Genomic DNA, 23,540 nt, shown 5'->3' on the forward strand with positions numbered 1-23,540 from the left:
GATGATTAGACGCAATCTTTTTTGCAAATGATTGACAAATTTAGTTTCCCTTCGTATTCTTATCTCGTGGTATTTTTAAGAAAATGGCGGTTTCAAAATTTGAATTTGTCTAAAAGTTAGAAAGGCGTTTGTAAGATGTCGCCACAATTGTAACGGTCCGTCATTTTATGAACGGTCCGCTGACGGTCTTGTGACCATGACATAACGGTCAAAAAATTACCTGACGGTCAGCCTCACATCACTAACCCTGGCTCTTTTTTTTTTTATTCGAGTATTTACTTATATATTATAAAGCCTCGGGTAACCCCATATCCGGCCAATTTTAGTCAAATTCAATTTTTACACCACATCAAATTTACTTTAAACCCATCAAATTCAAATGTCGGCATCGGGACGAACCTCAGGACCGAAAGACCTCACACTCTTTGTGTGAAAAATTCTCTTTCGGCAACCGCTGGGATTCGAACCCACGCCTGGCCAGTGATCAAGTTCGAGGCCTAGGTTTACGCCTTAGATCGCTCGGTCATGATCACCGGTTCCCTGGCTATCTGGGATAATAGTAATCATCACGCCATCTACCGGAAAAAGAATTTAAATGAAACGTTTATTATGTGAAAATGAAAACTAAGACTGGTTACGGGTGACTGATAGCAATCACATTTTTGCACATTTTCGTAATGGCAAGTGGCTATCGTTGAGATTGTCAGTGAGTTTATCCAATGGTGTTAAATTTTTTAATTATTCCTGATTATGATGATAAGTATTTATAAATGGATTCAATGTTTATTTGGATTACATTGAAAGTTAAATTAATACTTGGAGTCCAAAATAACAGTTTAAAAATTTAATAACTAACTAATTTATAACACTTTATTCTGCTTATGCACTGTCATTATTTATTAATGTTTGAAATCCTTCTTGGAACACTTGGTGTTGTGCGAAAATAATAATAGTGCGACATCATGAAAACTTATTTGGTAATTTTACAAAAATTGTCTGACATAGAAGATTTATTGAATAATCTTCATAATATTGATACTAAGCTCAAGTGACAACATGTTGGATTGTTGATTGGATTAATATTTTTATATAATAATTTTTAGTAGGATAAATCAGCATTGGATTCATTGAATTTTATTAGATTCCATTATTTTTCTTGTGTAATACTTTATTTACTAGTAAATCTTATAGATTGTAAAAATTGTGCTGTTTTATTCTGGAGTTAACTAGTTTTATAGTACATTTAAACGACTGATTACTTGGTTTTCTTTGGTATTTATTTGAGAATCAAATAAATACAATAGTAATAATTATGCCAGCTAATGAATTTTATGTTTTTTTTAAGTTATCATTTTGACGACAGTTTTATAAATGATATTCAATAAACAAAGTTGGTAAATTAATAGTAACAATGTAGGGTTGTACTTTTTACAACTCCTATTTAATGTTTTAGTCGTGGTCTTCCGTTATAAAAAAAGAAAATGTTGGGCAATGTGTCAAACGCAAGTGCCAGTGGACACATTAGTGTATTACATTCAAAACAAGGGATAAGAACTTCAAACAAATGTTTATCATGTTTTTCAGTAGATGAAAACGCCTCTGTAACTAGAGAAGAGAAACTTAAGTCTTGTAAAATTAAAGATAATAATAGAGTTATGGTTGTTTCAGAAACAAATATTAATTCACAAGTCTCAAATTTATGTAAAAGGTCATGCCAATTACCGTGCTCTTACAAAACTGAAAATTTTTTACCTAAAACTACTTGTAGCATTGATTCAAAATTTTCCAAAAGCTCAAAAATTAATCAAGCAAATAAAATATTTTTACGACCAAAATCATCTCCTATGATTACATCAACAGTTCATAAATGCTCAACTAACACTGATTGTCCGGAACTTTTGATTGGTCCAAAGTCAGAATATTCTGTTTCTCATAGTGCTTCCAATTCTACCAAAAAATCATCTTCATCTGATTTAAATTGTTTATATGTACAAACCAATACCAATAAAGAATTGTTAACCAGTTCGAAAAAATTATTTTCAATCCATCACGATATGCATGTTAATAAAGAGCCGTGTTCTAGTGGTCATGAATTCGCTCATAGAGATCAATATATAAGTAAAATTTCAAATTCAAAATCAGTTTTACCCATCAAGTCTAACAAAGTTATCTGTAATGTAGTTGATGGAAACGATTCATGCTCAGTTAGAAACATAGAGTATTGTCCTATATTAAGTAAGGAAATATCAGAAATTCAAACTACAAAATCAAGTCCGATTTTTAATAATGACAACTCTAATATTACTGATCAAACGGTAAATTTAGATGGACAGAATTCTTCAATAAATAATCTCGATTTTGCGACAACGTCTTTGATAGATGAAAAACGTTGTGGTCAAGAAATGCAAAATCATTGCATAACCTTTTTGCCTCAAGATTTACCTACAGAATTACAGTCTTCCCCCGTAAGTTATAAGGACAGAGAAAAATGTCAAGATTCTTGGCGACCTACAGAGCTTGAAGGAAATTTACTGTGTTCCATCCAACAATATAATAGTGATAATATTCAAGAACATATTATTAGGAGAAGAACTGGTGCATCTTGTCAAGCATTGAGGCACGCCGTTTCATCTCTTAACAGACTGGATGACTTTTATACAGAAAAAATCGGCTCTGGATTTTTTTCTGAAGTTTTTAAGGTATTAACTTTCAATGATAAATATGGGATTAGAAACAAATAATATAATGAATTAAGTTTCCTGGTGAACCTATTTTTGCAGTTTTGTACAGTAGGAATACAGTATTCTATAGTATATTATCGTATTTTACGGTAGGAATGCGGTATTTTTTAGTATATTACGGTAAAATCGCGGCACTACCAGTACGTGCCGATATTTCACTGTATATTATATTATAAGGTAAAAGACCACGTACCCGATCAGAGAACTAGTACTCGATCACTTTATTTATTTGTATATCTATACTTAGTAAAATTTAGTAAATATAGATATGTATACAAATACATGAGTCATCAGGTACTAGTTTCTTGATTGAGTACTGGGTCTTTTACCTTAGTAGAGGAAAGGTGTTGCAGTTGTAACAGAAAATTTGATTTTTTCGGTTTCATTTGTTTTTTTTTTTAAGATAGTAAACTTAAAAACTGTCAGAAAGTTGGCTGATAGTATCTTTTATGAGACTGACTTAGTTAATTAGTAAAAAGTCAATGTTAACTTATTAAAAAAACAATTTATTTGACTAAAGTCAGGGGCCAAGATGGCGGCACGCGTGGGCTGCAGTTATAACACAGTGCAGGAGCAGTCGTAACACGGAACGAAATAGATATTTTTCACCAAATTGCTTTTATTATTCAGTCTTAATACACACTATTATACTTAACTAACTCTTAAAGTCAAGTATTTAAACTTAAAGTAGCATATATATTTGTATCTTTAATATAAATTATTAAATATTCATAAATATTAAAACTACACTATCCCAGAGTAGATTTGTGGCGCATCCAGTTTGCGCAGATCCCATACACGACTCTGAGTGTTACAATTGCTACTCGTTCAAGTGTAACAATTGACCCTCACGCAGAATTATTAATAAAAACCTAATTACAATAACAAAAATCAGTAAATTGATATAAAACTCGATTATAAATATTCTTGATATGTTCCTTAAAGTATGAATACAATTCTCACATCATAACATTAAAAAACAAATTTGTTATTAAGAATTGTGAAACGTACAAAAAAAAAAGTTTGCACGCATATTTTCAACAATTTTCAATATTTTAATATCGGAACAAGATTAATAACTGAAACTTTGATCTAATCAATAATTTACTATTTTGAACAAGTTAAAAAAAGAATAATAATAATTTTTAGATTTTTTAATAGTTTTTCATTGAGTATTACAACTTCCCCTTGTTACAACTGCAGCACCTCTCCCCTACTTGACTATTTTTGACTATGTTTGACTGTATTTTGAAATATATCGAGGTTTACAACAGTACAGCTTTTTTTACAATATAATTGTCATAGTTTACGGTATACACTACCACATTTTACTATATACTATCATGTTTTACGACAAACTGCTGTAAAATACGGCAGTTATAGCGTAAAATAAGGAAACTTTACCTATTTATTATTACCTATAACTACAATATCGTATTACCGTAATCTATCGAAAATCAGGTCCATTAGGGTATCTGTAAATAAAACGCTATTAATTTAACAATAAAATGAAAGTTTTGAGTAGCTTTCATCGAAATCTGACTCTTGTATTTGTTCTCTTAGTGGAAATTTCATAAAATATCTTTATTAACTTCCCGCTAAGAAAATTGCAAATTTTCAAAAATTCGGGAAGTTATATGTTTCAGTTCGATTTTCGAAAATCGAATTTCTAAGAGATCTTGACGTTTTGAGGTTCTAGGAAGCTATCCTGACTAATTTCACGATGATGTCCGAGTGTATGTATGTGTGTACGTATGTATGTATGTATGTATGTATGTATGTATGTATGTATGTATGTATGTATGTATGTAAATATCTGTAACTTTTAAACGGATGAACCAATTTGGATCGTCAAGGTGTCATTCGACGCTGCTTGTCAATATCTTATAGGCATTTAACACTGCAAATCGTTTCGGACCGTTTCTTTTAATCAGGGGTAACTGCGTTGCCCTTTTTTCAATTAATGCTTTAACTTTTTTTTTTAATTAATTATCAAAATTTCAATATGGTCATTGCAATTGAAAGTCATTGAATATTTTACAAAAGTCCCTGATTAAAAAAAATGATTTTAAATAATTCAAAACAGTTTGAATCGACTAATTCATAGATATACACTTAGCATAGATTAAATCAGTTTTCTTAATCAGGGATGGGGGGGGGGGTCTAAGAATGACCTTAATAGAGATATGTAAGGTTATAACATTCAGCTGACGTTACTTTGATCTACACATACGTGTGCTGATTAATTAACCGTTCAGCATTCCCGTGTTTTTTAGTGTCTTGCACTTCAGCGACATCCTATAATTTGGATGCGTCCTGGTAGCAAAACGCTCACAACGGCAGTGCTGATGGGTTAAATGCTCGTGTGCAGTCTAGAGATTTTTGATATGTTAATAAGGTAGCTAAATTCAAAGTGACGTCATAAAAGAGGGAGGTAACAGATTCATTGGTGACTTGAATCATTGAGTAGGGATATACTCTGCCCATTTCACTACAATTCCATGGTTCAATATAAAAAGTAGTGATTCAATATGTATCAAGTGACACTTTTGACCCTTCAGAAAGGAGTGTATTTTAATATAACATTTTATGAGGTTGACAAGCATTTAGCGGCGTATCCTTCGGGCATGAGTCACATACAAATTATTTTAAGCATAGAAAATATTTCAAAAATATTTATTTTGAAATGCCGTGATTGTCTTTTTTTTATCATGTGAGTAAAATGAGGTATAAATATTAACACGATTTTGCTAAATTTCCGTAGTTCAAAATGTTCCGGTATGTTTCGGTATTAAAATCGTCCAACGAACGTTTGGGATTTTGCCCCACCACAATTATTTCACCTCTACTACAATATTTGTATTTACGCACGCGTAAGTCGAAATATTATAGTAATCCGGGGAAAAATGGTTGTGCCTAATTATATACAATCGCTTATATATGATCAGATCCGAAAATTGGCCAGATCTGATTATATATAATCATGCATGAATGAATATAGTCATTTTTAGAATCTGATTTAGAATATCTGTAAATTATTAATTAAGTAACTGAATTAGGATTCATTGTCTTCATCAATACAAATGTCGGTTGAATTAAAATAAAAAAAAAAATAAAAAAAAAAATTAAAATCGGTTGATTACTATTTTACTACGGGGTCACTCGTCTAATTAATGTCCCACGATGATGCTGCTTAACTCTGTTTATCGCGGGATTGTAGTCTAATCCTCTAATCTGCTATACACTTATAATTGAGAAAAATTCACGGCATTACTGAACTCAAATAATCAAATTGATACATCTTACGTAAATAATGCACCTAATGATGAATTTGATTTTGTACATAAATTACAATAAAATTCTTTAGATAGATATAATCAAATCTTTTTATTTATAAACTTATAAATATCCATACATAAATCGATATCGATTTATACTTTTAAATTACTGCCGAAACCTTTCACTGAGAAAAGAATTTATCAAATATTAATAAAATTTATCAATATTTGATAAATGGTTCACTTAGATTGTTCCCAAGTCGGTCATTATCAAATATTAATACACAGTTTATAAAATATTAATAAACGGCTTATTAAATATTAGTAAACAGTTTATCAATTATTGATCGGTGGTTTATCAAATATTAAGGAATATGAACTGATCTATAGTTTACGATTCTACATATATTATATCCTTGCTTAAAAAATCCGATAGATATTTATAGCCAAGGTATAAGGCCCTATACTAAACTATAGCACTTCTCATAGAACTTATTCATTCTTATAAAATGTCTATGGGAATTTATAAGAAACTATTGGATTCTATAAGATTTTCTAAACAGGGATACTACCGTGATATGTAAGCAGTTTGTTTGGTTAATGTAGGTTAGGTGGAATTTAGCAAGTCCCATTTTTTAATTAATTTTTCCATAACACTTTATTTTTTTTGTAATTATTTCAACAAGAATAAAAACAATATGTTAGTTGTTAACGCGTATGTAAGGCAATATGTTAGGTTAGAGGGTGCAACGCTACCACATTCATTAATACTATATACAAATCTCAAATATCAATAGTTGATAAAATTTTATCTAATATTAATAAATTTCTACTAAATATTGATCAGCGAGCTATCAAATGTTAATATCAATTTATTATTACTTAGTCGGTGGAAAAATCGATATTTGATACGTATAGGATAATATTTAATAAATACAGTCGGATATTTGGTATACATAATTTATCAAATATTAGTAAATTTTTCTCTCAGTGTTGAACATTTTTGAAGTATTAGGGATTTAGGTTTGATTGATAGTTGACAAAATAAAAATTTAATAACATTAATATTAAAATTGTCACATTATGTAATATATACATACGTATATATATGTATATATTGGACCTATATACATAATTATATATTTATAGGTTTCATATCAATGAAATCTGATCAGATCTAATCGTACATAGACATATATAACTATACATATAAGTTTATATCAGCCATGTCGGATCAGATCTAACTATGTATAGACCTATATCTGATTATATAAGGGTTTATATCAGTCAGATCTGATTAGATCAAATTATATATAATTATATATAATTAGGCAAAATCATTTTTTCCCGGGAGAGGTGGAACAATTATGGTAGGGTGAAATCCCATACTTTTGTCGAGACGACTATAGACACCATTTTTTAACTTCCCGCTAAGAAAACCGACGATTTTCAAAAATTTCGGGAAGTTATTGTTTTCACCCCGATTTTCGAAAATCGAGTTTTCATCGGATGTCGACGTTTTGAGATCCTAGGAAGCTATTCTGACTATTTTCAGAATGATGTCCGAGTGTGTGTATGTGTGTGTGTGTGTGTGTGTAAACTCTTTGTAACTTTTGAACTAATGAATCGATTTGGATGGTTGAGGTGGCAATCGAAAGAGCTTGTTGGCCATCAACTTTCCTGAAAATTTCAGATCATTTGATCGAATAGACTCGAAAATATTTGCGAATTACGAAAAAAAAAAATTTTTTTTTTTAGTTTTTTATTGATTTCTCAAAAACGACTTGTACGATCAACTTCAAAATCTAATCAGCTCTAGTACTCAATAAAACGCGTCGATTTCCACCTCAAACATCAAAATCGGATAATTCGTTCGAGAGTTATCGCGGGAGGAAGAAATAGTGAAAAACGGTTTTTTCTAAATATTTTCGAAACGACTGACGCGATCGATTTCAAATTTTAATCAGCTCTAGAATTCAATAAAACGCACCGATTGTCAACTATCAAAATCGATTGATTAGTTCGAAAGATATCGGCGTTGAAAAGTTAAAAAAATAACATTTTATGTTATTTTTTCCGGATAAATCATAATATAACGTACTAAAATGTGCCTGATATCATACCAACTCATCTTTTTTATGGTTTTTGTTGATCATATAATGTCATCGAACTTGGTTTTTAGTTTAAATCATATTATCAACAAAAAAATCGATAAAACCTAGTTTTTAATATTTTTATCGGATATTTCATATTTTATTGTTTCTTACATGAGTCAAAACTTACTTAAATCTCTAGTTTGATCCCCGAAGTTGATTTCTGCCTCAATACACTTATTTTACTGAACATAATCAGGAACTAAATTTTAAAAACCGCTTCATTGATGATTTTCGATTCTTAAATTTTCAAACTTCAGCATAACAGGTAACTTGTTAGAGCTTGAAAAGATCGTAAAAAAACAATTGCATGTGATAGCATTTTCGAGCTCGAAGAGCTCAAAAATATATCTACACTAATGTTTTCAAGCTCTTTGAGGTCGAAAACAGCGGGAAGTTTTGGGGCTGGCCCGCAGGGTCAACCGACACCCAGATTTTTTTTTCCATTTACTTAAATCAAGTAATATTAAGTCACTCCGACTTATTTTTCTCAGTGAGATTTAAAGTAAGTTAGTCGTGTAGCCTTCCCAAAGTAGCATATGTGCTATGCTAAAACTTTAGTTTAATTGATTTTTCATTTTCCCATATTTTCAACGTATCTGAAAAGATTTATATTGCGGTGGAAATTTCCGAAAGTCTAAATGAGTTAAAAAATGGTACATAATAAGCAAAAACGGCAAAAGTACTTGAAACATTTTATTAAGATGAAAATTGTTATATTTGCAGGTTACTCACAAGGTAACGGGACAAATTATGGTTCTTAAGATGAATCAGCTACCCGCAAACAGACCAAATATGCTGAAAGAAGTGCAGTTAATGAATAAACTCAATCATCCTAACATACTTAGGTATTATATTTTTTCTATTAATTACTTTCTAAAATTTTTAAGTTCAATGTTGTATCTTCGTAGGAGTTAGTATATTCAGTTGTCGCACACATCAAGCGATATATATTGGACGTGCTTAAGGACGTTCCCACCGGAATCACTTTTCTTACAATCTTCCTGAAATTTTGAATACACATACTTTTAAGTATCCTTTATGCGCAGAAATTTTGCAAAATAGCCCTTGCGGTACTAAATTTGTAATTATTGACTTTTTAAATTTGCATATTCAACATATGAACCCTCCCCCGATCAGTGTTGTAGCCGGGTTTTCATGAATAAAAATCGAATTTTTCTTACGATTGTTTTAAAAAACTTCAAATCATTAATTGAAGATATAACGAATATGTTTCTGTAAAAATAAGAAAATCAAATGGTATTTATTTTGTTGTAAAAAATGCTAAAAGTTAGCTACTCTTAACCGTTTTCAAATTTTCTGTCGTTGCTTGAATCGTGAGAGATAGTGACTTGGCAACGTTACACGGCGGGAAGCTTGAAATTTGGAATTTCACGTTGAACTGTTTCATGAATTCCTTCTTGATTTTTTTGCTTTTAGCTTCAGACGTACTTGTTAAGGCTTTGGTTATTTTAGTACCAATTTTTTTTTTAAATAAATATTTATTCACAATCAACAATATAAAAAGAACCTCTAACAATTGTTCAAAATATTATTAGTTATAATTATGTATAGCTAACGTAGTTATAATTATATATAATTTCATATAACTGTAACATGAGGAAAAATTCGACATCGACCCGTGGTTTTAAATTATTTGAATATAATAAATAATTACCTGGTGAGCAAATTTTGGTGACATCTATAATCACAATTTCGACTTCGACCGAGCAATTGATTTAACGCATGGATTGAAATGGAAGATCCGGCTGAGACGTCAAACTGAACAGCCACGTTTCGATATTTTTGAACAACTCGACTCCAACTGAATGAACAATTCCCGATTCCAACGTTTGAACAATTTGAGTTACGACTTTTAAAATCAATCCGAGTTTGAAAAATGAATAATTAATCGTGACAAATAAATTCTGAGTGAGCAATAAACTGCCTACTGTAAACAAGCCGAAGCCTCGTGGCGAAACGGAACAAAGTGTGTAACCGATTTGTTAATAAACAAGTGAAGTGCGTTCGACCGATGATGATTAATTAACTAATTATCCGTGTCTCATTCATACGGCAGTAGAGTCTTGCCGTGTACAATACTCTGACGTCATTCGTCAAGTATTCCGTAAATACGTGGTATGTGTGTGTGAAAAATAAAATGAGTTAATTTTATTTCGACAACCGACTGTTTTTTCGCGCAATGAACTAGCTGTGTGTATTGATCAAGTACGAGTTCTACGAGCAATATTGTTTTGCTTATATTGAGTCAAGTCGAAATCGGCAAATTATATTTTGATTTGTAACCGATAATTTTGATTTGTGAAACTGATTAATTATTTTTTTTTTGTTCGATATACGACTTATTATTTTTGTTTTCTGATCAATTATTTCATCGTAATCTTAAGTGCCTGACCTTTCCCCGATCCGCGAACCTGAGCCGATTTTTGATAATTGTTAATGGGTGATTATAAAATCACCTGGCACCCAAAATTAAATTTTGAACAAGGTTGCCAAATCGTACGGGTACTCGGACTTCACTCCGGTAGATCCCCGGTGGTGAAAAAACCGTTACAAACTATAAATCAATAATTAATAAATTAGATATAAAATTTTGTTGACTAAAAATCTATCATGTATAAGATATGAAATTTTGTTGATCAAGAATCTATCACGTATAAGATTTTTATTACTTGAAGTTCATACGAAACTTACTATTTAAGTCAATCTCTTAGGTCAACGGGTAGTGGGTTAAACTTTCGAGCGCAAGGACCACGGTTCAAATCCTGCACAAGCCTGGTTTTTCTATTTTTTTTTTTATTTTTATAAAAATAATTATATATAATTGTATATAGTTACACATAATTATAGATAATTATGTAGGGCCATTTTTTATAGATAATTTTTTTACCCGGATGGGCATGAACAAACATTAACCTACCTGATCAGATCTGAACATGCCTGGCCAGGTCTGGTCAGACCCGGTCATTTTTCATATCTGATCAGACCTGGCAACTCATGCCTGTTCATATCTGATCATTTTTTCCCGGGTTCTACGATACGCGTCTCAACATAAGAATTAACAGAGAAAAGAAAACCACGTTGCCAGATCGGAGAATCGACGCAATGAGAATATTTTTGGACCTCTGCGCATGTGAGAGCAAGCGAAAAAGTGCACTGTACCTCAACTAGTTTTCGTTATATTAATAGTACTTAGCATAGGAAGAATCTTCTTTAAAGTTGAGCACGACTGCTTGATGGTAAGGTGATTCTGTGCGATTTTCAGATAGTAATAGTCCGAACAAATATTATTTAAGTAACGTAGACAAAAATATTATGCATATGCTGGATATGGGATTGATTTTTAGATGAAAAAAAATTTTTTTAATTACTTTTTTTTCGCATAAGTGGACGATTTTCTGAAATCGAGTTAGACAATTTGCTAATTAGAACGTCGATTTATAATTATCACTATGGAATGGTATAACTAATCAAAAGCGATAGTTTAATTTTAACTATTATATATTTAGTAAGTATTGTAATTAAGGGATCAAGCTATAGACTGAAACAAATAAAATTTAAGATATATAACGATGATTAAATTTTTTACTATAATAATAGTAAAAATATTGATTATTCTGCAGGTTCATGGGTGTTTGTGTACACGAGGGTCAGCTACATGCATTAACAGAATACATCAATAATGGCAGCTTAGAGCAGCTTATCATGGCTAGGCATAAACCATTAAGTCACTTAACAAAGATGAACCTTGCCGAAGACATAGCGCGAGGAATGTCATATCTTCATAGTCGAGGGATTTTTCATCGTGATTTGACTTCAAAGAACGTTTTAATTAAACGTCTTGAGATAAATGAATCACTTATGGCAGTAGTTGGTGATTTCGGACTTGCAGCCAAAATTCCGGATCCTAGTTCAGGATATCGATTAAGTACAGTTGGAAGTCCTTACTGGATGTCTCCAGAATGTTTAAAAGGGCAGTGGTATGATCACCGATCAGATATTTTTTCTTTCGGTATAGTAATATGTGAATTAATTGGACGTGTACCTGCTGATCCTGATGTTCTTCCGCGCTCGGATAATTTTGGCCTTGATTATCTTGCTGTAGCAGAAATTTGCGCCCTAACAGATCCACCACCTGCATTTTTACAACTTGCCTTCGATTGTTGCACCGTGAGTAATGTAATAATATTAGCTTTTTATGTATATAAATGTCTTTCAAATATTCAAGTTTGACGGATGAAATTATTAAAATTTTGTTGAGGTGTTCCACTCTTAATTTATTAGTATAGGACTTAGATAGATTGTGAGTTGGACAAATTTGAAACGTTTCGAAATTTTGAGTTATTGAAAAGATATAAATTAAAAATTAAAAAATTGCTGTCCACAAAAAAAATTTGTCTATAAAACATTTTTTTATGTTTATTTATATTGATTCTAAAAACCCCTCAAAATTTTAAAACGATTCAAATTTGTTAACTTTCTGATGTGATTAAAATCCTTATTTGACTGCACTATTATCGTTGAATAATACTTCTATAGATTTGTTTTTCTATTTTCAGTATGAGCCGAAATCTAGGCCAACGTTTCCAGAAATCGTTACCATATTAGATAATTTAATAAGAAATTATGATAAACAATCAAGAATTAGTCGTTTGATACAGCGATGTGGAGGAGCAGCGTTGTTAACTACAATCGATGACAGCGTCAGAGAAGGTAGAAATTTTCAACGTAGAACGGCTAGACAAAGAAGTCGTTCAGCGGATGCTAGAAGCTGCGACAATGCAACGCCTTCAGATAAAGCTCGGTGTCATTCAGCTAGACGAGTCGCCGAACTTGCTAGTCGAAGGGATCCTCATTATCGACCTATGACAGCAAATCCTTTTCAAGCATTAGGTGGAATTAAAAAGATTCTAGGTGATCTTTTTTCTAGTTGTCTTGAACTTCCGTCTCTTGAGGATATTAGACCCAGTATTTTAGATAGTGTTGATTCTAAATTTAAACTAGCACGAAATGACGATATTGTCAAAGTTTTGGAACGAAAGAAACCAAAATCAGAGCCAAGTAGTCCAACCGCTAGAAAAAAATGGGAGAAAAAGGTAAGATAGTGTGAAAACATGTTTTCTTTTCGTTTAAATCGACTTAGTATTTTTTAATAGTTCTATGCATAGCAGTTAGATGTATTTATTTTGAAAAATACATAGTACATATGGGGCATTCCACGCCAAATCGGACGGTTTCAAAAATAGATTTTTCCGATTTTCTTAATTTTTTGGGATTTTTTAGTACCCCTCAAAAAAGGCATCCTGGTAAATTTTGAGATTTTTTTGATCAATGGTTCAAAAAAATATCGAATTTTAGAAAAAACCGCTCTTTCTATGGTTTTTTGATCATAACTTTCGTAATAATGGCTGAAATTCAATGTTTTTTTTCAAAATTTTCATTTTTAGATGGCCTTTAGAGCAAAACATACAAAACAAATATACGAAATGTTTTTCATCGAGATTTTTTAATGTTAAGTTTTCAACTGTGTTTTTGAAAAAAGATGTATCCTTCGATTTTCTTGAAAATTTTGTATCTTAAACTTCTATCCATTCTGCAACTTTTAAGCTCGGTCCGGTAGTGGGCCTTCCATAATTACTTTTTTATTTCGTTTTTTGAAAATTGAAATAATTTTTTTTCGCTATAAATGATTATCGGTACCATGACGATTATGACGATTATGACGATTAAAGACGATTAATGATGATTAAATTTTTAATCGTTTTAAATCGTCACAAATCGTTTTGTTTAATCAGGGACCGATTTTTGACACTATATACTTGTCGTTCTTGCATTTATAAAATTGATTCCAATATTTTTTTGTTCTGAGTATGAATGTGAAAGCATTAAGTAAAAGTTGATGCTATTTATGAGCAGTTATAATAAACGTTTTTATTTACTAAGAAGCAACTATTTCGAAGCAAAAGAAATATTAGATTTGCTATACAATACATCTAAGACCATTACAGGAGCTCAAAAATTCCATATAATTATTCGAAAAAGCGCAAAGCATGAAAAAATTAAGAAATAATTAATAACGTTTGTAATACAGTTTCGTCGCTTTTTCGAATATTTATATGGAATTTTTGAGCTCCTGTAATGGTCTTAGCTGTATTGTATAGCAAATCGAATGTTTCTTTTGCTTCGAAATACAGTGGAGTCTCTCTAACTTTGACTGAGACGAATCCAAAATTCCAGGGATTGAAATTGTAGAAGTACCCCTTCTTTTTACTAGAAGGCGTGGTTTGAAAAAAGTGTGAGTCAGTCAAAACGACCCACGAGTTTTTAAATTTTTAAGGTTAGGTTCTTACAAAATTAATATGTCAATTTTATTATTGTTAAACTTCTTAAATAGAAAATCAATTTTTCCAGTGAAACTCATTTTTCATCAAGTAATAAGTTTTTTTTTTTTTTTTTAATGATTTTCGCAATATTAAAGCTTATTTAACTTAAATGTTTATTTACGTATACGAATTTAAGGTTAGAATACTCAGTTTACGTGCAACGCTTAAACACAGAACCACGCTATACCTTTGCGTATGTACAGTTGAATGACTGAGTGGGAGAACACTTCTCCTGCTGTCGGAGGAGAAATGAAGGGAAGTCAAAGTTACATTAAAAAATCTCGATTAAAAACATTTCGTATATTTGTTTTGTATTGTTTGCTCTAAAGGCCATCTAAAAACGAAAATTTTGAAGAAAAAAACATTGAATTTCAACCATTATTATGAAAGTTATGATCAAAAAACCATAAAAAGAGCGGTTTTTTCTAAAATTCGATATTTTTTTAACCATTGATCAAAAAAATCTCAAAATTTACCATGAAGCCTCTTTTAAAGGGTACTAAAAAATACCAAAAAATTAAGAAAATTGGAAACAAATTTTTGAAACCGTCTGATTTGGCGTGGAATGCCTCACATATAAGAAGAAATGTTTGTGCCTATTTTCACTCTGCAGCCAAAACTACACACTAAAATGTTCTGTATTGTTCAGAAAATTTCGAGAATTATATGGGAAGCTCTGAATTATACTTAATTGATTTCAATCACCAAAAATGATTCTAATTTGTCTAGAATGTTCGGGAATGTTCTGGAAACTTTAAAACATTTTGTAAAGTTTTAAAATATATTTAAGTCGTAAATCACACGAAAATGATCAGAACAATCCTATTGGAAAACATTCTAGAACGATAAGAATTAATTTCAAGTGATGTACGACATTCAAATACTTTAGAACTTATCAGAACGTTTCGAAATTTTTAGAACAGTGTCGAAAACTTAACCCTTCAGCGTTCTCGCTATGAGATTTTCCTCACAATCATATGTTATCTAAATTTTCGCTAAAATTTCAAATGTAATGAATGCTTGATATTTTTTTTATCTATCTAAAATTTAACACTCTATCAAATTACAAGGCTATAATTTAATTGTTTTGGTACAATATTTCAAAAAATAATTTTATTGTTGCTCTGTGAGATTTTTTCTCATGAGAATTGGCCAGATCTGTAATAATCTATATATCTGTAATCAGATATATAATCATATATTATTAGATATAATCATGCATGAACGAATATAGTCATTTTTAAAAGCTTATTGAAAATATCTGAAAATTATTAATTAAGTAATTTAATTATGATTTATTATCTTCATTAATATAAATATCGGTTAAGTTTTAATTGTAAAATCCCTAAAATATTATAAAAAAAATTTTATTTTTTAGATATTCCAAAATCACTTTTTTAAACATAATTGAGTATTATTTTGAACATTTTTTGTTAAACTTTTTCAAAAATAATATTAGAGTTTCAGTCAAAAAACGTTGATGGCTTTTTATTTATGATAAAAACCAGTAAAAAGTTTTTTTTCTGCTTTTGCATCCATTAATTGTGTGAAATGTAAAGTTTCGTTATGCAAATTGCTCACAAAAAAATTTAATTTGATCAATTTTATTTGATATGCAGAATTTTTTTTTTCACCTTTTTCAGGGGATATCCTATTTTGCCCGCCAAAGTGAAATTTTTTTGTTTCAACGGCAATTGAAATTTTTGTTTATTTACTTCGCATATCATTAAAAACAAAAAGATTTAGCGTATTTAAGTCCTCGGAACCATAGTATTTCCTTAAGTACCCCGCTTTGCCCCCCCCCCCCCTTTCTCTACATAATCAAATATTTATAGATTTCATATCATTGAAGCCTGATCAGATCTAATTATATATAGACATATATAATTAGACTTGATCATATATAGGCTTATACATGATTATACCTAGCTTTCATCAGTTAGATTTAATCAGATCTAATTATATATGGGGCATTCCATGCCAAATCACCGAGGTTTTGACCCGACCCCCTTCGATTTCGATGAAACCTTTTTATCATTTTCTATCCTACCAAAGACATTTTTCAGAATTTTTTCAGATTTTTTTACCCAACCCAAAAAAAGTTGCGAATTTTTGAAAAAAACTGCTCTTTTTTTTTTAAATTGCTATAACTTTCTCTCAAATTAACCTATCGGCACTTTTTTTTCAAAATTTGTGTTTTTAAATGTAGTTTACAGAAAAAAATACAAAAAATTTTTTGCAAGTCACGATATATGAAATATTTCAGTTTGTTCAAAGAAACCGTCATTTTTTCGAAGTCCGAAACCTTCGATTCTCAATTTTTTTGTCTCAAAAAAAACTTCAACTAAGACAGTATTTAACCCCGCTATTCCCATTTTGTGCCGACTTTCCTTTATATTTTTTTTTTCGATTGAAAATAAAAAATTTTCTAAATTTGGCTTATTTCTTATGACTTTGCGCTGAAGTTTTTTTGAATTGTTTTCAAGAGCTCAGAAGTTGAATAAAATTGTACAAAAACAATCGTAAAGTGTATTAGGGGCAAGGTCTAATTTTTTCGGAGGAAAATTTCCAATTTTTAAATATGGTAAAACCTAAATTTACAATTAACCTTCTCAATAAGACAATTTATATATAAACTGAGAAAAATAACGATAGCCCGAACTGAGAATCGAACCTAGACCATGTCGGTATCGCGCCGAGTGCTCTACCAGTTGAGATATCCAGTACTATACTATATTCCGTTCAATTAGATCAAAAACTGTCTATAAGACTATCTATATTTTTCTCAGTTTATCTATAAATTGTCTTATTGAGAAGGTTAATTGTGAGTTTAGGTTTTACTATACTCAAAAATTGGGAATTCTCCTCCGAAAAAATCAATCCTTGCCCCTAATACACTTTAAGATTGTTTTTGTACAATTTTATTCAACTTCTGAGCGTTTAAAAACAATCCAAAAAAACTTCAGTGCAAAGTCATAAGAAATAAGCCAAATTTAGAAATTTTTCTATTTTCAATCGAAAAAAAAAATATAAAGGAAAGTCGGCACAAAATGGGAATAGCGGGGTTAAATACTGTCTTAGTTGAAGTTTTTTTTGAGACAAAAAAATTGAGAATCGAAGGTTTCGGACTTCGAAAAAATGACGGTTTTTCTGAAAAAACTGAAATATTACATATATCGTGACTTCTGAAAAAATTTTATATTTTTTTCTGAAAACTACATTTAAAAACACAACTTTTGAAAAAAAAAGTGCCGAAAGTTTAATTTGTGAGAAAGTTGTAGCAATCTAAAAAAAAAAAAAGCGGTTTTTTTCAAAAATTCGTAACTTTTTTTGAGTTGGGTAAAAGAATCTGAAAAAATTCAGAAAAATGTCTTTGGTAGGATAGAAAATGATAAAAAGGTTTCAGCGAAATCGAAGGGGGTCGGGTCAAAACCTCGGTGATTTGACATGGAATGCCCCATATAGACATTGTAACGTAAATTTTACTTATTACTCGATTAAACTCCCTAAAATTACACCTCAACATTGACTCAATAAATTTACTCAATTACTCAAACTCAAATTACACAATTTCGGGCTACGTTACACTTCGCCCACCGATCACTCCTCTCATTTCCTCCAGATCCTGACGGGCGCCAGCCGACTTTTATTTCCCCGGTATCGGCAACCAGTCTGAACTTACACGTAAATTAAAACCTAATATCTAAATCCGTCGGAGATGAGAGAAAGGAACGGTGGTAACGGCATATCCTGGTGCACTCAGTATGCTAGGTTGTGGAGAGAGTGTCGCGGTTTTTATAACGCTGAAGAAGCCGTTTTATTAAATTAAATTAAAACGAAATAAAGAAAAGAAAACTAAATAAAATATCGTAAAGATGACGCGAGAGTGACGCTGAGAGCCCAAAAGGGCCGCGGTCGAGTACCTTCGGTCCATCAGACAAATAAATACCTGAGTAAGACATCGTTAAGGGGGTGGTCGAGGTCTACCTTTGGGGCTCTCCGACTCACCACCACTCGCTCCAAGACTCCATACTCGACTACTGGGTCTGCTCGTACTCGAGCGACTCCAAATCCCAACTTTCTGATATCATGGTCTTCCCTCAACTGCTTCTCTTTATTCTCCCACTCCATTCCCTCGCACGCTCTACTACTAGCAGTCACTTTCACATCCTCGCTTCTCCATCCATTCTTCCTCCACCACATACAATCCGTGGACTCACGGGTCTTCCCGCAATGTCACTCCCCGTGATATCCCAAGTTAGCGAATTTTTGGCTTCCTCGAGCATCGCAAATGAGGTCTGCCATTCCCAAATAAACACAATCGTACCCCAGCTAACTCTGGGTACCAACTCGCAGGAGCGGCGACATCTCAGTCGCTCCTCCTTGATCACCACGTCAACTCCGAGGGCTAGGCCTAGGCCCAGTCGGCAGCACTGGTCGGGAGGCACGTTATCTTGGCCGCTATCCGCGACACAGCTAGACATCCCCCGTTAAATCCACGCTAAAACACACAGACACTCCAAAAACAGACAGCATACCGTACACGTTCTCGTACTCTCAACACACTTAACTCACTGCACACACATACTTCATACTGTCTAATCACTATCTACTACACTCAACTCGACACACATACAAACCCTATCTCTCTCTAACACACAGGCTCACGCTTATTCCACCTCCAACTCCATCTCCTCGGCAATGTAACGTCACAACATACATAATTAGACATGATCATATATAGGCTTATATATGATTATAACTAGCTTTCATCAGTTGGATCTAATCAGATCTAATTGTATATAGACTTATATATACTTAGATCTATTCATATATAGGCTTATATATGATTATACCTAGCCTTCATCAGCCAGGTCTGATCAGATCTAATTATATATAGGTTCGTATATGATTATATATAATTCCATGTATGACCATGTATAATCATATATAATTCCATATATGATTATATATAATTATACATGATTTTATATATAATCATATATACTCATATATAATCAGATAAAATCATTTTTTATCGGGTATAGTAAGATAAGGTGTAAAAATTTAGGAATCGAGTATGGTTGGTTCAATTCGGATGTTTTCGTGAACAGTTTATTTATGGAGTAAGTGTATACAAACAGCTGTCATTCTAACCTTAATTTCAATTTATCAGCGTGTAAATATGTAAAATAAAGTGGATCCACACACGCGTGCGCTTGAGCAGAATGTGTGAAAATTTTCTTCATTACAAGAGCAATGATAGTGGTGGGTTTCACGATAGTGCTGAGGGGTTAATGGGTAGTGTGGATGGCTTCGGAGACCATATAAAACGTGTCCTTAATTAGAAAAAAAAAAAAAATGTTAAATATTCGTACCGTGTAAAAACAAATTCCTGACGGCAAACCAGATTCATTCGGCTCAAGTACTGTACACTTGAATACAGCCAAATGCGTGAAGCGATCGAGTCAACCGCCTTTTACGTTTGACAATATTTTTTGCTCCAAATGAGAGTTTCTTGAGTGAAGGTACCGATTCGTTTGAACTAACTGTAGTTTTTGATATAACGAAATAAGTTTTTTCATAAAAAAAAAAGTATATTACATAGTTAAGATACTAAGATAGTCTTTATGTGGCGGGGGCAATGTTTTCAGCACGAGTCGTAGGGTCACATGCATGGAAGAATTCTCATTTCATATAAATACATTTAAAATTTCATTCAAAGTAAATTGTAACGTAATTGAAGGTATGCATTTTCAGTTAAGTCAAAATTTTAGTGAAGTAAATATTTGTCAGAAATTTTTCTGAAGCTCATCAATTTTAATCCTTCTGATTTTCATGAATTGATTAAATTAATAAAAAGAAAATTATTTACTGATTTAAAATTGAAATTAAAAGGCATTTGGTCGAATTTTTTAAAAAATATTTTATTTACAAAATTAATAGAATCCCTACATCACGTAAACGAGAAACGTAAGTCACTTAACTAAAAGGTCCTTCTTTGTAGAGAATCAACTTTTCTAAAAAATCGTTATCTTTATTTTTATTGTGAATTTCGTTATTTAGTCAATATCAACTAAAAACCCAAAGTAATATTAATCATTTTCCCATTCAAAATGCCTGTAAAAAATTTTTTTTTTGTTTTTTAAAAATAAAAGTATTAAAAAATTTTTTTTTCGAAAATCTGAGGGCCTAATCTTGCAGGAAATTAAATTCTCTACAAAAAAGCTCCTGAGTGTTTTCTCTGGAGAACATAAGAAAAAAAGTTATGAAGCTTTAAACGACATTCAATAGTATTACTTCATTTTTTCATTATATTAAACAGTTGTTTGATATAAAATGAGGTTTTTTGATCTAAGCTAATGTTAGCTGTTAATTTTTTTTGGAACACTTGAGAAAAATTTTCCTTACTTTCAAAACAGAACTTTTTTTTTAATTTAAAAATACAAAAGGAAAATAAATTTTAATTCTTAAAAAAAATTTGTTTCTTTCGAAATTTATACGGAAAATAAGTAAGATCTCAGAAATCTTTTTAAAACACTTTACTGATTATACATAGCATATAGATTCACTGTATGAACATGTGCACGTAAGAAAATCCGGAAATTATCTTTATGTTAAGTTTTTCAATTCATTATTGTTTCAAGCTTCATACCTTTTTTTCTGTTGTACGAAGAAAACACTCATAGGCTTTTTGTAGAGAATTTAATTTCCTACAAAGCCATGTACTTCGATTTTCGAAAGAAAATTTTTTAAATACTTTTATATATAAAAAACAAAAAAAAAAAAATTGTTTTTACATGTGATTCAAATGAGAAAATTAATATTCGTTGAGCTCTTAGTAGGATTGAGCTTTCGAGCTGCTCTTTTGGGAGGATTTTTTTAGTACCTAAGACTAACTTTTAAGTCCATAAGACGAAAAAAAAAAAAAATGTTAATTTTGAAACACCCTAATATATACACATACATATGTTATATATATAACGATTGTTATTATTTATAGGTTATTACAAAAATTGGTGCCGCAAGTTTCTTCGCTCATCCACTCTTCAGGGAAAGTTGGGAACTTCGGAGACGTGGAAGCTGTGAATCTGGATTCTGGAGTTGTGTTGGTGAAGATTTAAGCCCAGAACCACCTAATCGTCGGCAAACATCTACATTGAGTAGTTCAGCAGCCAGTAGTTTATTTCTGTTGGATGATCATAGAACGAGTTCCATATTTACAGACTCTTCCGAGGATATAGCAAGTCTTGGTGGTGGAGATTCATCTTATTGGGAAGAGAAATTGAGCTCTTCTAGTAAGACGATTTCAAAAATTGTTGAATACTTTGAGAGAAAACAAGCTACCGCTAGTAAAAATACTCGTGAAGCCACTTCAAATAGAACTGCGTTGTTGAAAACAAATCTTGAAGGCAATATGCCACTATGCAGCATCTCTGCAGCTCAACGACTAGTTATTTGTGATGGTGCTGTGAAAAGTAAATTACCCCTTTTTAATAAAAAATGACAAGTATTTTTCTGTGAAGAATATAAGTGTTCTTAAATAATTAAAAATTTTGTACTTGTACAAATAAATGTATATTAGTGAATATGTAACGTAGACATTTTATACTCTGCCCGATCATAGCACTAATACGATTCTTAAGTGATATATGGATTTATGTTTTGTTTTTAATTATTTAATGGAAATCGTAATGATTATTTGTTTCTATTCTTTATTCAACTTAACTGTTTTAAAACAAAATCTTTAAATAAATATATAATATGACTATGTTGATTTTCTATGATTATTTTAAATATAAGTATTATTGATATTAAAAATGTTCAAAAATAAATACATTTTACAAAATTGAAAAAATCAATTGCTTTCATGAAATTAGTGTCTTTGTTCCTTATTTGATAATATTTGAACTCCGTCTTACATCGTTTTAAACTATTTTAATTATCAACTTTGGATGAAAGACTACTTGCTGAAATCTAGTCCGTTTTGAACAGATCTGTTAATTTTCTACTAAAAAAATCAACGGCTTCCAAACTAATCAAAATTGAGTGTACTCTGTGATCAAATTGAAGCTAAGACCTTCCGATACAAGTTTCACTATTATTTTATTCACTTTTGATTATTAGTTCTCAATATTTCGATTTCTACAGATAACTAATTAGTCATATATGTGTACACTGTAAAAACGAATCACTGACATCAAACCAGATTCGTTTGGCTCAAGTACTCGGTACGTTGGAATATAGCCAAACGTGCAAGGTGGTCGGTCAATTGCCGAAAATAGACCGGGAAAAACACACGGATACAAATATCGAATATTTTTTATTCAGCAATGATTTCTATTCTATCATCTTTGATACTCAGATCCAAAGAAAATAATATTTCAATAGAATGGTGATTTTGTTTTTTTTGTAATTAGACAATTTATTTAAGACAGTATTTGTTTACTCATTGAAAGCAAAGATCATCTTGAAAAGAATTTCTGAGATCAAAAACAAGCCAGGAGTAGAACCCGGATTTTTATTATAACATAATAATAATAAATTTTTAATATAGTAGAAGTTAGATAATGGTAGGTGATAAATATGCGGTTTCCAAGTTGATTGAATGAAACATAAACATTCTTCCGGAATTGAAAAAAATTGCTAGAAAAAAAATTTTTCTCGTCTGTTGTTACGTTCGCAAAATAATGAAACTTCTTATTTTTATCTGGGAGGCTTCGCCCTGCGACCCTCACCGGAGCCTTGTCCCTGGACCTCCTTGAGGTGTCCTTTTTTCACGAGAAAAATTAACTGGGAAATTGAGAACCATTGAAAGACATGATACGATCAAATAGTAAGGCAGGTATGTAGTTCCACCTGAAATTGATAGTCAATTGAAAAATTGATTTTCTGGATCTATTTTTTCCAGGGTTATTTTTTCCAATTACTTACATTAATTCATTTGAAATTTCACTCAAAGTA

General features: G+C 31.2%; 1 protein-coding gene across 2 annotated transcripts; it reads left to right on the forward strand.

The window, feature by feature from the left end:
• The first annotated feature begins 608 nt into the window (after positions 1 to 608).
• LOC103568403 (dual specificity protein kinase splB) lies at positions 609 to 22,355 on the forward strand. 2 transcript variants are annotated; one of them, XM_053738940.1, is made up of 6 exons: positions 609 to 977; positions 1,454 to 2,699; positions 8,899 to 9,020; positions 11,817 to 12,372; positions 12,753 to 13,289; positions 21,580 to 22,355. In XM_053738940.1, exons 2-6 carry the CDS (start codon positions 1,482 to 1,484, stop codon positions 22,081 to 22,083), a joined length of 2,937 nt encoding a protein of 978 aa, XP_053594915.1. In that variant the 5' UTR covers positions 609 to 977; positions 1,454 to 1,481; the 3' UTR covers positions 22,084 to 22,355. The 2 variants fall into 2 exon arrangements, with proteins under 2 accessions (XP_053594915.1, XP_008543470.1); XM_008545248.3 differs by having other exon boundaries at positions 610 to 2,699; positions 11,817 to 12,363.
• The last annotated feature ends 1,185 nt before the right edge of the window (positions 22,356 to 23,540 follow it).

The sequence above is a fragment of the Microplitis demolitor genome, chromosome 5 (assembly GCF_026212275.2).
Source record: "Microplitis demolitor isolate Queensland-Clemson2020A chromosome 5, iyMicDemo2.1a, whole genome shotgun sequence".
NCBI classification, from domain to species: Eukaryota; Metazoa; Arthropoda; class Insecta; order Hymenoptera; family Braconidae; genus Microplitis; species Microplitis demolitor.

Bases quoted from the DNA above. Each gene is read 5' to 3' on its own strand.
- LOC103568403 (XM_053738940.1), top strand. From the start codon at position 1,482: ATGTTGGGCAATGTGTCAAACGCAAGTGCCAGTGGACACATTAGTGTA. The intron at 2,700-8,898 runs GTATTAACTTTC...TTATATTTGCAG, and splicing joins TTTTTTCTGAAGTTTTTAAG to GTTACTCACAAGGTAACGGG. The intron at 13,290-21,579 runs GTAAGATAGTGT...TATTATTTATAG, and splicing joins GAAAAAAATGGGAGAAAAAG to GTTATTACAAAAATTGGTGC.